The sequence below is a fragment of the Manis pentadactyla genome, chromosome X (genome assembly GCF_030020395.1).
Source record: "Manis pentadactyla isolate mManPen7 chromosome X, mManPen7.hap1, whole genome shotgun sequence".
In the NCBI taxonomy this organism is placed as follows: Eukaryota; Metazoa; Chordata; class Mammalia; order Pholidota; family Manidae; genus Manis; species Manis pentadactyla.
In genome coordinates, this window is record NC_080038.1 from 62,473,089 (window position 1) to 62,490,429 (window position 17,341).

Genomic DNA, 17,341 nt, shown 5'->3' on the forward strand with positions numbered 1-17,341 from the left:
TTCTTGCTTCCTTGTTTCCCTAGCATCCAGGGCCCCCTGGGCACGTACTGTGTCTGCCCTCTGGCCCGGATGGCTGGGGCTGGGTGTTCGGCAGTCCTGTGCTCCGTCTCCCTCCTGCTCTGCGTATTCTTCTCCTGCCGGGAGCTGGGGGGAGGGGCGCTCGGCTCCCGCCAGGCCGTTGCTTGTATCTTACCCCCTTCGCGAGGCGCTGGGTTCTCTCAGGTGCGGATGTGGTCTGGATATTGTCCTGTGTCCTCTGGTCTTTATTCTAGGAAAGGTTGTCTTTGTTATATTTTCATAGATATATGTGGTTTTGGGAGGAGATTTCCGCTGCTCTACTCATGCCGCCATCTTCCGCCCCTCCCCCAACAATCTTAATTTTGCAGAAGCTGATGTGCAGAAGCAAACCTCTTAGCCTGAAATGTAGGACATGTTCAATGGACATTAATTGAACTAAACAAATAGTAATAATGGGAAACATTAACATAGTGCCTAATGTGTGCTGGGCCCTGTGCTAAACACTTTATATTCTTTCACTTGTTGCCTATGAGGTAGGCACCATTGTTATCCCAGTTTTACAGATGGTGAAACCAGACATGACACACACCAATTTGCAAGCAGCAGAGCTGTGATTTGAACCCCAGCCATGTAGTGCAAAGGCTGTCCCTGACCACTGCCACACTGCCTTCCAACAGTGAATTCTCAAACATTTCTAGAGAGATGGAGCAACATTCAAAGATGTTGTGCAAGAACATGGTGGAGCTAAGACTGGAACCCAGGTCTGCTTTCTGTGCAATGCTTCTCCCACTCTGCTATACGGTATCTGGCTGCTGATATGGGGCCTCTGGAAATATGGGCATGAGGAGGGATCTGAGACATCTGGACACTGTGCAGAAGAAGGCCCTAGTTGACAAGGTGGCTGTCAGCAGAGGACAGGAGGAGCCCAAGAGCAGCCACTTGGGCAGAAATAAGCAGGTCTCCTTTCTTAGGCAGGGAAAGGTAGCAGGTTGCTTTTCAGAGGTTCTATTTGAGGCTTAAGGTGTTCTCTTTTCCTGCACTAATTTATCAGAGAACCCCATCCCCACCACACACACACACAGCTAGAGTTCCCCCTGCCCAGGGCCACTTCTACCTCATTGCAATTGAGCACACATGGAGAAGAGACACATATTAGGGCAATTAGGTAGTGTGATTTAAAACCTGAAGTGTGTCTAGGCATTTGGGGCAGGCCAGAGAACAGAGAAGACTGGAGGAAAGGTTAGGTCAAGCTTAAAACCTCCAGCAGCTAAAGGGACTCAGAGAGGAGAGCAAAGCACCTGTAATCAGGTCAGCTTTAGAGGCACTGGCCTTCTGTTCAGGCTCCTTGCCACGACAGAACAGCACTACGGCCATGGCCTTCTTCTCCCAGCTGGATCTTCAGGAGGGCCTCCAAACTCTTTCTGTTTTGCAATGAATCCCACCCTACATATTTTTAGGTGAGTGAAGTTCAGGTCCTGGAGAGCACATGGGAACAGGCCAAGAAAGAGGCCAGGAGTCCCCAGATGAGGAAGGCTCTAAAGAGGTCATTTGGTTTGTCCCCTCCCTCTGGGAAATACTGTACTTCCCCCTACTGAGAGATGGCTGCTGCAGAGCTGACTAGATTTCTCTCCTCCTCACTGAGGGGCATGAAGGCCAGGAGTGGTGTTGCAGTTGTTCTGGCTTAAAGGTTCCCCCAGCCTTCTCAGGACTGCCCCTCTGAACTAGCTGAAAAGAAGTATATTCAGGGAGGGGAGCAAAGGTGGTGGAGGCTCGTAGAGTTGGTGTTACTAGGTAGGCATAAGTGATTTTCCAGTATAAGACTACAGTGAGAGAATTCTGGCAAATCTGAGTCCTGCTTCAGTGACTCATTAGACACAATTTAGAGAGAGAGCCTGTTGTTCAGTGCACTTGGCACATGGCAGTTACCACTGTTGGGCAAAGGAGCTGAGAACTCCAAGCTTTTCCCAGCCAGAACCCAGGGCTTTGTAGGCAGCCAATTATAGGGGCAAGTTTGACAAATGGCCTGGAAGAAAGGTTATCCTGAAGGATGGGACAGGTAGGAGGCAGCCAATTCCAATCCATGGGAGGCTATATGACCCTTTAGAGCAGAGATTCTTAACCAGAGGCCTATGGACCTAGAATCTGGGTGATGGGTGCAGGGGGAACAACTTTGAATCTGATTGGAAAAAATTACCTCTTATTCTCATTAACCCCAGATCAGAATGATGAATGCAGGCAACAAACCACAGAAGTGCTAGCAGCATTTGCCAGCTGTGGCAGGCATCTAGAAATGTCATTTGTGCCTGTAACTACTTCAAAATTCCAACAGTTATTGGAACTACCATTCGGTCTGGTTATTTAATGCCCAAATCAAGATGCTCATGTTTCTTTATCATAATTTTACAATGTTGGATGATTGTGTTTGAATATGATGAGTTTCCTTTGAAAGTCTGCGTATTTTACTTTGTGAGTTTAAAAATATTATTCATAAAAAGGGTCCACAGGCTTTACTAGACTGCCAAAGGGGTAAATGACCTCCAAATTATGAAGAATTATTGAGTCTTATTGAAATCAAATCATGCCAAGCTCTTATTCCATCAATGGCTTGCTTCTCAGTGTATTGAGAGAAGGAAGCAATTTTTCTGTAAACTTGTTTCCAAGCCTTCCATACCTTCTTTCTGCTTTCCTTTGTATTTATCTTAACTTCCTCAAAAAAGACCCCTTTGACAAACTCCAGCCCTTAGCTGGGAAAGTGAGGGACATAGGAATGTCCTAAGAGATGTGGCATCATGATGGCAGCCACCATTTCAAGTCCGGATCCTAGAAAGAGAGGGCAAAGGTGGGACAGAGAGAGCAAGAAAAATAGGTAACCAAGGAAGAACTGTGAGAGCTGGTACTTTCAGGTATGGTTTGTCCTATCCCAGAAAGCCTTTATATGGTATTTGAACCCAAGTGCCCAGAATGTTCTGGCTCTTCTGGAGAGCTCTCCTCAATAAAATGTTCTCATTTCTTCAGAAAATGATTTTTTATTAAAGATTTCTTTATCTTTTCCTTTTCCCCTCTCAAAGAACACAGTCTCTGGGGAGGAATAGGGTAGATGGTATATCTAACATTGAATGTGTAAGGGTCTGAGAAGGTGAGGGACAGTCTCTTAGTAACGTTCCCCCAATCTCACCAGCGTCCAGTCATTGTGGAAGATCTGGAGAAGTGGAGGGGGGCTGTTAGAGACAAGTGTTGGCGCCTGTGTGTCTTAAGTGAAAATACTAATACTAAATGTGAATGTTTTCTTTCACCTGAATTTTTTAAAGTTTTTAAAAACTGTGGTAGAATACATATAACATAAATTCTGCCATTTTAACCATGTTTAAGTGTACAGTTCAGCGGCATTATGTAACTTACAGTGTTATGCAACCATATCCACCATTCACATCCACACTCAGAACTCTTTTATTTTGTAAAACTGAAACTCTGTGCCCATTAAACAATCACTCCCCATTTCCCCTCCCTCAGCCACCTGGCAACCGCTCTTCTACTTTCTGTCTCTGTGAATTGGTCTCCTCTGGGCACTTTATGTAAGTGGAATCATACACATTTATCCTTTAGTGACTGGCTTATTTCACTTAACATAATGTCTTCAAGGTTCATCCATGTTTTATCACGGTCAGGGTTTCCTTCCTTTTCAAGGATGAATAACACTTCACTGTACACATATATCACACCCGGTTTATCCTTCATCTGTTGATAGACACTTGGGTCACTTCTACCTCTTGGCTATTGTGAATAATGTTGCCACAAACATGGGTGTTCAAATCTCTTTGAGACTTTCCTTTCAATTCTTTTGGATATAAACTCAGAAGCAGAATTGCTGGATCATACGGTAATTGCATTTTTAAATGTTTTGAGGAATGCCATGCTGTTCGTCACAGCATCTGTACCATTTTACATTCCCACCTGTAGTGCACAAGGGTTCCAATATCTCTCCATCCTCACCAACACTTCTTTATATTGTGGGGGTTTTTTAGTAATTGCCATCCTAATGGATGTTAGGTGCTTTCTCATTGCAGTTTTGGTTTGCATTTCCCTAATGATTACTGGTGTTGAGCTTCTTTTCATATGTTTCTTGGCGTTTGTCTTAACCTTTTTTAGATTGGTTATCTTTATAATTCTGTTTGTCTTCCTCTACTAGTTTAGGTGCTATACATCCTGCTTGTATTCTTTCAGTGATTATGCTAGAAATTACAACAGGAATCCTGGAGCTTGGGGGTTACTAAAGTACCCCCAGCATCTAACTATGTGTGATGCCCACAGACATCAAATCCATTCAACAGTTACAGAGCAAATACTAATTCTAAGACCTGGGCTGTCCTTGCTGAGACTACAATGAGTCAAGTACAGGCCCCTTACTATGTAATAACAAACACAAACCAATCATTCATTCCACCATTGTACATTTTTATGTCAGTGCTGGACACATACAAGATTGTGGTAACTGAAAGAAAGAAACACAACAAAGTGATATAAAAGTTTCAGATAAAAAAATATTACACCTATTTTAGGAGATCAGGGAAGGTAGAGAAGGGAAATGGTGTGGCATGGTTCTAGAGTTTGTCAAACAGATAATAATTAGCTATGTGAATTTGGACAAGTACTATATAACTCCTCTGTGCCTCAGTATTCCCATCCTTTCAGCCTGGTCCACAGTAAATATGCCAGTGTCCTTCCTTCCCCCAATTCCTTCCTTCCCCTTCTACCTCCTTTACTTTTTTCTTCTCCTCCTCCTCCCTAATTTCCTTCTTCCTTCTCTTTCTCACCCTCTTTCCTTCATTCCTTCTGTCTTTCTCAAAGATATGTATTGCCATCTACCTCAATTGTTGTGATATCCTCTTTCCTAGCCCTTTACCTTTTATTCTCCACACTCTCCAATCTGTTGTACTGCCTGCTCCCAGAAGAGCCTTGCAAAAGCATCCATGATTACAGCCCTCTCCTGCTCAAAAATAGTCAGTGGTTCCCCACTGCTTACTTAATGAAGTATAAATGTGTTAGCCTGGGCATTCAAGTCCCCCTCCACTCTCTGGTGGTAAGCCTTTACCAGCTCATCTCCCTATTCTTTCCCCTACACAAAAGTTGTATTCGAGGCAACCTATTCACAGAACAAATGTGAAGGGTGTTCTCCCATTCCTTCACCTCTGCTCCAACTACTCCCTCCAGTGGAAAGATGCCCCAATTGCTGTTACTGGATGATCCATGAACAGCCCCTCCTCTGAGATATTGCTCAAGTCATAACTTCTATGCAACATTTCCAGACAACCAGAACTACATCCCGTCTGAAAGTCCGGAGCACTTTGTAAAAATAAGTTGGGGAGCAGCCCTTATATCCTTTGTCCCCTCTACCCAGTAAGCCCCATGAGAACAGGGGCCATGTCTTGTCATTATTACGTGCAAGACCAGGCTCAACACTAAATGGGCAATTTTTCCAGATTTCTTCTTCCTCACTATCTCATTCTTTTTTCTCTCACTTGAATATCCTTCTTTTTAGGCCTGCCTTCTTTCTCTGGTTTCTGATACTACAAAAATAAATTTAGTCTCACAAGTCCAGTAGATCAGGTCTGCCACTTATTTACTATGTGACCTCATTCAAGTAAGTCGTTTGCCCTCCACCATTTTAGAAACAGAGCATAGTGCCTGCCTCTCAAGACCATTCTGAAGATCAAAGAGGTGAGAAAATCCTCAGTATATGTCATTTTGTCTCTTTCTGTTACAGAAATTGACATTACCCAGACCCCAACTCCCCCACCCTATAACATACTACCAACCTCAGCATTTAATCAACAGAGGAGTGACAACCACTTCTGAGACAGGCACCCTAGACTCTGATTTCATTGTACCTTCAGGAATAATAAAGGGAAACGAAGTCCCAGAAAATTATGTGAATAGAGACTTTGATACATTCCCAGCATGCCCACAAACTCTTTCAAGGCATCACTCACTACTCCCTTTCCTTCACCCCCTACATCCAAGTAAACCCTGAAAGTTCTACCTGCATCATATCTTTCAAATTAGTGTGAGAAATAGGAGCTTGTTTCACGTTCCCATTGCCTCTCATCTAAATCACTGAAACTCTTAAGATGGAATTCAATTCCACTGCTCTAAGATGTATCATATTTCCATTTCAAAGCTTGCTATGGCCTTTTGCTAACAGAGATAACTTTTTTCCCTTCCAAAACTTTGAGATATTTTGAATGGGACAAAATTGGACATAGTAAAGCAGTTTCTTATATGTGTTTTTCTCTCAGCATCAAACAGCCTGTACATGCAGGAGCTCCTCTCCACTGGAATGTACTGAATTAGCAGTTCCACAAAGGAATGAGGGTCAAGCTTTTAGAAAGGACTTACTGAGATCCCAGAATGGGGCTATGAGCCTCTAGCCCAAGGTGCTTTTCTTTCTATGAGCCAAGTAGTGCTGTCATTTGACACCAGCTGAAGACCTGCTCACAGAATGTCATAGTGCTGCTCTTTCCTCAGTTAAGATATCAGCCATCAAGGGGACCCAGATCCAGAGACTCAGAGGTCAGCCTGGACCACAGCAGAGATAGGCTGTGGGTGGGAGGATATGAAGGAAAGGGTCTCACACCAGGCTCAACCTGCTCCTTCAGTGTAGAGTAGAGATCAGGTTTGTGAGAGGTGTATTAACTTGAAGAGAGTTGAAGAGCATGAACCCTTTGTGTCCCCTCAGGAGTTATTTCTATTATTCTTATACCCTACTTTCTGGTGTTCACTAAATTTTGGACCTTATCCATGCTTGCTTTAAGCCTGGCTCACCTATGATTGGAGTACCCACATTCAAGGTAAGAGACACAGGAAGAGTGGTGGTCCCTATCTGTGCCAAACACAGAACAATAGGGAAAGGGAGGTATAGGGAGAAGCAGAGGGAGAAGGGGTGGGGAGAGGAAAGAAGAAGAAGAAAGGGAAAAGAAAAGGGGGGAGGTGGAGACAGGTAAAGAGAGGGGGAAGCAAAGGGAAGTAGAGGGAAGAAGAGGGAAAAGAGAGCAAAGCTCAGCAGGGAACAGAGGTCTCTGACAGCCTGCCTTGTAAGAATGAACAGGGTGAGGTTTCTGGACAGATGCCTCTGGCCTCAGAAAGGCTTCCTATGTCTCCTTGGGGAGCTAGATTCGAGGATAGTACCTACAGCTCTATGCTGTAGAAATATGGAAGTGTGAGCAGGAGTCCCTTCTGTGACATGAGGACTAGGAAGAACCCTCCACCTCTGGGAGAAGTCAAGAGATTGGCAATGTCTCACCTCTCTTCCCATCCCTTCTGTACCTACAGGTGGTAGACGTTCACCTTGGGTCTGAAACTGGGTCCTCTGGAAGGATTTCCAAAATTACTTCCCAATAATGGTGACTACCCTCCCCCTGGATGCCCTTGGCCCCTGCTGTGCAGACTCCCTCCTCGCTCAGCTTCATGTTTTTAAAGGCTTTGGTGGCCTGCACTGGTCAAGGTGCAGAGGCATAATGCAGAGTGGGGGCCCAAGGTGGATGGGCATGTAGGGAGATGGATGGATTGTAAGCTTTCCCCACAGTGGCAAACCCAGGTCAACTTCTCAGAGCATCATAACATTTGGCAATCTCCCTCTAACAGCTGGTGAAGACTCACGACCTCTCTCCCAAACACAACCATATCATTGCCAACCACCCCCATGGCATTTTCTCTTATGGTGTCTTCATCAACTTTGCCACTGAGGCCACTGCCTTTGCTCGGATTTTCCCAGTCATTACTCCTTCTTTAGGGATCTTGGAAGGGATCTTCTGGATCCCAATTGTGTGAGAATATGTGATGTCAATGGGTGAGTATAAGAAATCATTCCATTCTCTGACCTACCTCAATACTCTAACCCCAATGAGGCATAAGACTGGAGATGTTTTGGTGCTTTGGGGCTCTTGTCCTATAGTGGGGAGATTGTAGAGGTTTCTCACCTTGGAGAGGATTTCCCTGGGGGAACTTTCTGGGAGAACTGACACTTCATCCCCTCTCCTTGAAGAACATACCTTGTTCCTCCCTATTCCTTTGGAGAGAATGAGGCTTACAATCAAGAGATCTTCCCTGAGGGCACATGGAAAAAGTGCTTCCAAAAAACCTTCCAGGACACATTTTTTAAAATCCTGGGACTAAATTTCTATACCTTCCATAGCCAGAGCCTCACTCAAGGATCCTGAGGCTCCCTGCCTTTCATTCAGCCCACTACCACTGTTGGTGAGCTTTCCAAAATCTCTGGACCACCTTGAGCTTTGCTTTCCCCTCATAGGTGATCCATCAAGTACCAGGGCACCTGGCACACAGCTGGGATTGCCAATGGGAATTCCAGTGATTGTGGTTGAGGGTAGGGTGAGGAGGAAATAAATAGATAACAGTTGTGGCCATTTACAGTGGGACATTTCAATAGCTGTCATGAGAGCTTCATTATTCACATCCATTCCTCAACACTCTCCTGAGCTTGCTGTCAATCTCTTTAGTGTGAGGGGACCCACAAGATTAGGTGTTTGGAGAATAAAGGATAGGATGAGGCTAGAACAGAGCAAAAGAACAAAAGTAGGGGAGGGGACCCATATACTGGTTTCAGCATGTGGCTACCTCTGAGGGATGGATAACTTGAGTTGGGTGGAGGGTCTATGATGCTTGTCTCTTATTTTTCCCCACAATTGGGGAACCCTTGCCAATCCCAAGGGTTAAGAGGTCAAACAAGAAGTCGGTAGACAAGTATCACACATTCTATATCAGTGCCCTGCACAAGTTATTTGACTAACACTAAGTTAAGCATGGCATCCCTGAGACCCAGGAGCTGACAATCATACAATAGGAGCTGGATTCCACCATTACTAAACCCCCAATGTATTGAGATACCTATGTGGGCCACATGAAAGGAAGAATTTGGGGAGAGAGGAGGACATCAGGGTTGAGGAAGAAGGCCAACCAAGTCAGAGAGCACTTGATGAATCAGGTTTGGGGTAAGAAACCAGAAGGGCATGGGAAGACTGGACAACAACCCAGTTCAGCAAGAGAGGCTTGTGAGTGCACAGACCTTTTTTAACCCCTGACTCCAGCAAACTTTCTGATCAGAAGAATGAGAAGCCAAGGAACACCATGCCCCTTCCTCTTGATCCTTATTGACATCATCATTATTTAGGTTTAGGCATGAAAGTGTTGAGAACAATGATCATTTGTTTCCTCCTAGGCCCTTTCCTTTACGATCTAGGGACCACAACAAAGTAAGCAAGGGGACCTGAACTGTGCTTTCCTGATCCAAGCAGGTAGAATTTCTACAGTTGTGATAGTTCTACACTGGTAAAAACTTTTGCACAGTTATGTTGTTTTGTCTATAAAAATAAAGTTCTAGATATATAAAATAGGACAGGACTATTTAATTTCTGTGGTTCACTACTGGGTGACCCTCAAACCTGGTGAGAAAGATGGCCTGTGGAGAGCCATTTTCCTTTCCTTCATCCACCCTTTATACTGCCCCAACAGAAAAGGTGAGGGACTGGGCCCAGAACTGCTGCATGTGTAGGAGATAGGAGCAGAATTGTGTGAATGGGCACAAGTACCCACTGCATAGTCCCTCTCTCCTGCTCCCACATAACCAGTCTGGGTCAGAATGGAGGGGGTCAAAATGTGAGTTTACTTTATGTCAAGTACACACTGTGTACCAGGGACTATGCCATTATTTTCACAACATTTGTCTCTTGATGCTAATACCAGCCCTGTGAGACTGCTATCATCTCCATTTCACAGTAGCAAAACTCACAGAGGTTAGTAACTTGCCAAAAGCCACAAAACATTAGATACAACTAGCATTCAAACCTAAGCCCTACTAATTCCAAACCAAAGGTCTGTCTAGTACACCAACCACCTCACCTCCCATTCCTTATTTCTTGGAGACCTATTAATAAGCTGCATTTATCTAAGTAAGGTCCCATGGTACTCTACTTAAATTAATTCATAACTGAGAGTAAAAACGACATAGATTCTACTTAGAGTGGTGCACATTAGGCATCAGGGAAAACAATTTATTAATTTTAAAAACTTTTTGTATCAATAGAATAGAATTGAGAAGCCAGGAACAAACCCATACATTTACGGTCAATTGATTTTTGCCAACAGTGTCAAGGCAATTCAGTGGGGGGAAAGAATAGCCTTTTAAATAAAGAATGCAGGACAACATGGACAGAGCTGGAGGACATTATGTTCAGTGAAATAAGCCAGGCAGAGAAAGATAAATGCCAAATGATTTCCCTCATCTGTGGAGTATAACAATGAAGCAAAACTGAAGGAACAAAATGGCAGCAGACTCAGAGACTCCAAGAATGAACTAGTGGTTACCAAAGGGGAGGGGTGTGGGAGGGCGGGTGGAGAGGGAGGGAGAAGGGGACTGAGGGGTATTATGTTTAGTACACATGGTGTGGGGGATCATGGGGAGAACAGTGTATCACAGAGAAGGGACATAGTGGATCTCTGGCATCTTGCTGAACTGATGGACAGTGACTGTGTTGGAGTATGGGTGGGGACTTGATAATATGGGTAAATGTAGTAACCACATTGTTTTTTCATGTGAAACCTTCATAAGAGTGTATATCAATCATACCTTAATAAAAAATAATAAATAAATACATAAATAGTGCAGGGACAGGTGGATATTCACATGGAGAAGGATGAAGTTGGACCCCTACCTCATACCATAATCAAAAATTGACTCAAAATGAATCAAAGACCTAAAATGAGAGCTAAAACTATAAAATTCTTAGAAGAAAACATGGGGTAACATTTGCTGGCTTTGTATCTGGCAATGGTTTCTTAGATATGACACCAAGAGCTCAAATAACAAAAGAAAATAATAGATAAGCTCTACTTCATTAAAAGTAAACACTTCAGTGCTTCAAAGGTCATTATCAAGAAAGTGAAAAGACAATCCCCAGAATAGGAGAAATTTGCAACTATGCATTTCTGATAAGAGTCTAGTATCCAGAATATTTAAAGATCTCTTACAACTCAACAACAAAAAGATGGTCCAAGTAAAAATGGGCAAAGTATTTGAATGGACATTCCTCCAAAGAACATATACAAATGAAAAGGTACTCAAAATCATTAATAATTTGTGCAATGCAAATCAAAACCATAATTAGATACCGTTTCATATCCAGTAGGATGACTCTAATAAAAAAGATAGACAATGCAACAAGTATTGGTGAGGATATGGGGAAATTGGACCCTCAGGCATTGCTAATGAGGAAGTAAAATGGTACAGCTCCTTCAGAAAGCAGCTTTGCATTTTCTCAAAGTTAAATGTAGAATTATCACACAACCCAGCAATTCCACTCCTAAATATATACCCAAAAATTGAGAACACATGATCATACAAAAATTTGCACATGGGTAATCATACCACAATTATTTATAATAGCAAAATTGTGGAAACAACCCAAAGTACCACAAAATGTGGTTCATCTATACATATGGATTATTCAGCCATAAAAGGAATAAAGTACTGACACATGCCACAACATGTATAAACCTTACAAGTATTACGCTAAGTGAAAGAAGCGAGAAGCACAAAGCCATACGTTATGATTCCATTTCTATGAAATGTCAGAAAAGGCAAATACAGAGCTAAAAAGGCAGAAAGTAGATTAGTGGTTGTCAAGAACTGGGGAAAGAGGAGAAAGCATGACTGCTAATGGATATAGGGTTTCTTTTTGGGGTAATGAAGATATTGTGGAATTAGATAGTGGTGATGATTATACAACCTCATGAATACACAAAATTCCACCAAATTATGCACTTTAAAATAGTAAATTTTATGGTATATGAATTATATATCAATAAAAATGTAATGTTTAAAAAAATTAACCATACAGATGACCAACAGGCACATGAAAAGATCTTCAGCATCACTAATCATTGGGGAAATGCAAATCAAAACCACATTCTTACCTCACATCAGTAAGAATGACTAATATCAAAAAGACAAGATATAACAAATGTTGGCAAGGATATGGAGAAAAGGGAACCCTCCCACATTGTTGATGGGAATGTAAATTGGTGCCGCCACTGTGGAAAACAGTATGGAAGTTTCTCATAAAACTAAAAATAGAAATACTATACAATCCAGTAATTCCATTTCTGGGTATTTACCCAAAGATAACAAAAACACTAATTTGAATAGGTATACGTATCCCTTTGTTTATTGCAGCAGTATTTACAATAGCCAAGATATAGAAGAAATCTAAATGGTAATTGATAGATGAATGGACAAAGAAGAGGTGATACATATATACAATGGATCGTATGTATATACCTCAGTCATAAAAAAGAATGAAATCTTGCCATCTGTGACAACATAGATAGACCTAGAAGGTATTATGCTAAGTGAAATAAATCAAACATAGAAAGACAAATGCCATACAATTTCATGTGAAATCTAAAAAGATACAACAAACAAAACATAAATGGACTCATAAATACAGAGAACAAACTGGTGGTTGCCCTAGGGGAGGGAGTGGGTATCAGCAATAAAGAGGATGAAGGGGATAAAAAGGTATAAACTCCCAATTATAAAATAAATAAATCACAGGGATGAAAGGTATAGCATAGGAAATATAGTTAATAATACTGTAATGTCTTTGTTTGGTGACAGCTGGTAACTACACTTATGGTGATCATTTCATAACTCGTGTAAAATTCATTGAATCACTATGTTGTTGTATACCTGAAATCGATATAATATGGTATCTTAACTATATTTCAATTTTAAAATTAGCCTCTTCTTTTAGGGGAAAAAGTGTGAGCTGTATTAACATAAAAAATCAAAATAAAAAATTTATATACTCTTTATTTTGAAATGATTGTAGATTCACAGTGATTGCAAAAGTAGCCCATTGGACCCTCTGCCTGGCTCTCGCAGTGGTGACATCTTATATAACTATAGTAGAAATCAAAACAGGAAATTGACACTGATACAGTATTGTTAATTAGACTACAGGCCCTACTCAGTTTTCACCATTTTTATATGCACTTTTTTGTATGTGTGTGTATATGTGTAAATGTATGTGTGTCTATGAAATTTCATTCCATGTTCAGATTTGTGTAACCTCCATTGTTACGGAAAATACTGAAAAAACCTGGACTGGATCACTGACGGAAGAACCAAGCGGCACTCGGAGGTCTTGGAGTGTTGAGGCTTTATTTCACACTGTCAGGCTCAGAGGGGAGTAATCTCCCAAAAAGTCTGAGCCCTGAACAAAGGCAAAGGGAGCCATATTTATCTTTCTGCTTCCTTATCTATAACATTCCTACGTGCACAGCAAGTGAGCAGGCAAGGAGGAGGGAGTTTAGGGAGTGAATCTTGGGAATGGTGCTCGGCAGAGCGGGAAAACAAGGGGGTGTTTTTGTTTGTTTGTTTGTGTTGAGCAGGTGGGGGAGACAGAGGGGAGCCACCCAGGCTAGATTGCTGTCCTTGTAAATCTTTCCCTGTCACTCCCTCCTCTGATGCCCCTTTAAAAACTTTGTTTTAGGGGGCATCATCTCCCTGGTTTATGACAGGGTCATAGTGGCTCCGCATATACATGAGCTGTATGGAGGAAACACATTCCTTGATAAAGTTAATGAGCCAGTTAAATATGCAGTGTCCCACTAATAGTCCAAGGAACAGCAGAATCGCTGGCCCAGCAAGGCCAGTTAGAAGAGTTGTTAGCCATGGATTCCATTCAAACTATCTCTGGAACCAAGATTTTTTATTTTCTAACATTTTAATCCTACATTGGATGTTTTCTTTTACTTTGGCTAGAGAGCTCTTAACTATGCCAGACTTATTTGCATAAAAACAACAATCTTCTTTAAGGGCTATACATAAGCCTCCCTGTGGCATGAACAGGAGGTCCAGTCCTCTATGATTTTGCAACACCACTTCAGCCAGGGAATCAATTTAATCTTGTAGCTGAATCATGGTGTTTTCAAGCTGCTCTAAATCTTGATCAATTTCCTCTGTTAGGGCAGTGAGCCCTAAGTCTCCTTTTATTAGAGCCGCTGTGTCTATTGCAGCTGATCCAGCTACACTGAGCCCAACTAGAGCAGGGATCAGCAAAGGGGCAGCCTGTTCCGCTTAGGAAGTCTCATGGCGGGGTGGAAAGGAGGCAGCTCCCTTCAGGCCCACTATGCACTTTATAACTTTTGTACAATTAAACATTACAGAGAGGTGCTTTGGAAATGCAGGCTGAGACTTGAGTCCAGCTAGGAGAGAGACAGGTAAGCACAGTAAAACAGCTTAACGATTATCCAATAGACAATAGAAAGGGCAACTTTTTGAGGAATAGTCCAGTCCAGGGGTGCAACAGCAGAGAGTCTAATGCCTAGAATAATAGACACCACTCCAACGAGAGCCAGGATCCATGGCGCGCAGGTGCCCATTAGTCAGAGGGCAATCGTTGGATGCAGAGGTGGAGAGGATTCTGGAGGTCTGGCTGGGCTTCTTCCCTCACTACGGCCCTAACACCCTCAGTGGAGGCCCCTCCACCCAGATACACTGAAAAGTAGAAAGACTGGGCCATAGCTGAAGGAACCAATTTAACTGAAAAAGGATGGTGGATGTTGCCATAGACTTGTCTTTGTCCCAACTGCAACTGGGAGGCAACTAATCAGCAAATACCACCAGCTCACCCACCTGGAAAAAACTGCGCTGGAGCCCTCCTCAAAAAGCAATACTAAATCAGCCAGTTGCCAGCACTATGCTGAGCAGTGAGTGAACAGTGTGCAACTTGTGCCAGAAATAATGCTTGGTCTGCGCCACGACTGCCACCTGCTGTTGGCAGATTTGTGCCTTTTTCCATGAAGCTCAGTATCCTGAGTCAGACAGGAGTTGCAGGAGGGACTTTGTGCCCTGCACACAATTTTCCTGGGCGTCACTGGCAAGGAGGAGGTCATCTATATACTGGAGGAGGGTGCAGTGTGTAGCTTCCCTCCGAAAGCTGGCAAGGTCTGCAGCCAATGCCTCTCCAAAGAGAGTGGGTGTGTTCTTAAACCCTTGTGGAAGCCATGTCCAGGTTAACTGCATCTGCCGCACCATGTCTGGTTCAGTCCATTCAAAGGCAAACAAGAGCTGGCTTTGAGGGGCAAGCCAGAGGCAGAAAAAGGCATCCTTTAAATCTAGGCAAGTGAAACATTTGGCAGACCCCAGGATCTGGCTGAGGAGGGTGTATGAGTTTGGAACCACTGGGTGTAAAGAAACAGTCACTCAGTTAATGGCTCGCAGGTCTTGAACAGGCCAGTACCCTCCTCCTGGCTTTTTGACTGGTAGAAGCAGGGTGGTGCAGGGCGACTGACACTTGGTTAGAATGCCTATTTCTTTGAATCTGATCAGAAGTTCCTGGATGCCTGCTCTTTCCTCTTGTGAGAGGGGGTACTGACGCTGTCTTTGTGGCTGCGCCCCTGGAGTCAATTCTACAATGACAGGGGCTTGGTTGTGAGCAAGTCCAGGTGGGTTGTCTTCAGCCCATACTGAAGGGAAGGCAGCTCTGAATTCAGGTGGGCTACTGGAGAGGGTCTGGGCACAGAATAACCTCTATTCCTCTTCCCTGGATGTGATTATTTCCATTACGAGGGACCCTTGCTCTTCTTGGCCTGGGTTTAGTTTGAGGCTGGTGTGTCCAGTTGGTTCAAAAGTTATTTGGGCTCTGAGCTTTGAGAGTATGTCTTGGCCAAGGAGGGGAATGGGGCACTCAGGCAGGCAGAGAAACTCATGTTGGACCTTGTGGCCTCCAAGTTCACATCGCCGGGCTTGGCAAAAGTGTTGCTGGACTGTTTTTGTCCCAGTGGCTCTGAGAATAGTTGCAGTCCTTTTACTGAGAGGGGCTACAGGGAGGGTGACCACCAAGTGTTCTGCCCCTGTGTCAACCATAAAAGTCATGTTTTGCCCCCTATTTTCATTTTGACTGTGGGCTCATGGGGGCCGAGTGTGAGAGAGCCCAGTCCTTGTCAATCTGAGTCTGCTCCTGCCAGGCTAATGAGCCTTTCTCAGTGGGGCTCCTCCAGCAGCAACTGGGCATTGGGACTTTGCCTCGGTTGGGGCATTCATTCTTCTAATGCCCCTTTTTCTTTACAGTAAGTACACTGGTCCTTGGCTAAGAGGGTCCTGGGCTTCCCCCCTCTTGGTGGCTGGATTCTCTCTGCCTTCTGCCCATCTCTCTCTTTCAGGGCAGCTGCCAGGAGACTGGACTTTATTTTTCTTTCAGCCTCTCTGTTGTCCTGAACTTCTCTGTTTAGATATACTTTGTTGGCAATTTCAATCAGCTGAGAGATATTCATCCCAGCAAAGTCCTCAAGCTTTTGAAGCTTTAGTCTGATGTCTGGGGCAGCTTGGGCTATGAATGAGGTGTTTACCATCTGCTGGCTCCCTGGTGACTCAGGGTCAGAAGGAGTGTAGATGCGATAAGTTTCACAGTCTTTCATAATAGTCCCCAGGAGAGTCTCCGGTTGTTGAGTGACTGAAGAAACGTTAGTCATGTTCATAGGCTTTCTGGACCCAGCTTTGATCCCCTGGAGGAGGGCGTCCTGATATTGGTGGATCTGGTGCTGTCACTCAGGGGTGGTGAAGTCCCTCTTGGGGTGCTGCTCAGGGACAGAAATTTTAGCCTATGCACCCCGACCAAGAACCCCAACTGCCTCCTCTCTTCCATTGTGAACAGGGTGTGGAGAAGCTGCTGACAGTTTTTTTTAGGTTGGCTGATGGATTTGGAAGAGGGATTAGATAAGATCAACCAGGGCTTGTGGCTTTTCTGATGGGGTGTCAGTTGTGGAGAAGGGTTGATAGTAAAACATGGACTGGCTGGGCTGGATGGTCCCATAATTATTATGTCTTTCAGGCCCCGCATCTCTTGCACTGGAATCTGAAGGGCACCTGCTCCCAGCCAAGGGTGCAGTCTGGCTGCTGGTCTGGGGGGAAGTGGGTTCACTGGTCTGGAGTTGGCAGGGAGGCTGATGGCGACAAGGTATCAGGGACCAGGGGCTGGGTGCTGATGGCCTCGGAGGCACATAAGGTGGGGGCAATATTAGCTCTTCCTCCAGGTCACCAGTAAAAATTTGCAGAGGCTCAGGCTTCTGTTGATTCTTTGCAGGCTTCTTTGTTGAGGCAACTAAGACCCTACCCTGTCCTTGCCTGTTGCAAGTGAGTTGCACCCAAGGGGGAAGAGTCTGGGCAACTTCTAACCAGGTGTTAAAGTATGGGAACTGATTAGGATGACCTGGATCTCTAGGGATGACCCACCAGGCTCAACTGATTGTT

At 43.9% G+C, this 17,341-nt stretch overlaps 1 protein-coding gene across 1 annotated transcript; it reads left to right on the forward strand.

Moving 5' to 3' along the window:
* Positions 1-1,390: 1,390 nt before the first annotated feature.
* On the forward strand, positions 1,391-8,818 carry DGAT2L6 (diacylglycerol O-acyltransferase 2 like 6). The gene is given in 7 exon segments (XM_036907324.2): positions 1,391-1,475; positions 6,752-6,825; positions 6,827-6,863; positions 7,345-7,415; positions 7,657-7,941; positions 7,974-8,268; positions 8,715-8,818. Coding segments are annotated over 7 exon segments (951 nt in total).
* Positions 8,819-17,341: the final 8,523 nt, after the last annotated feature.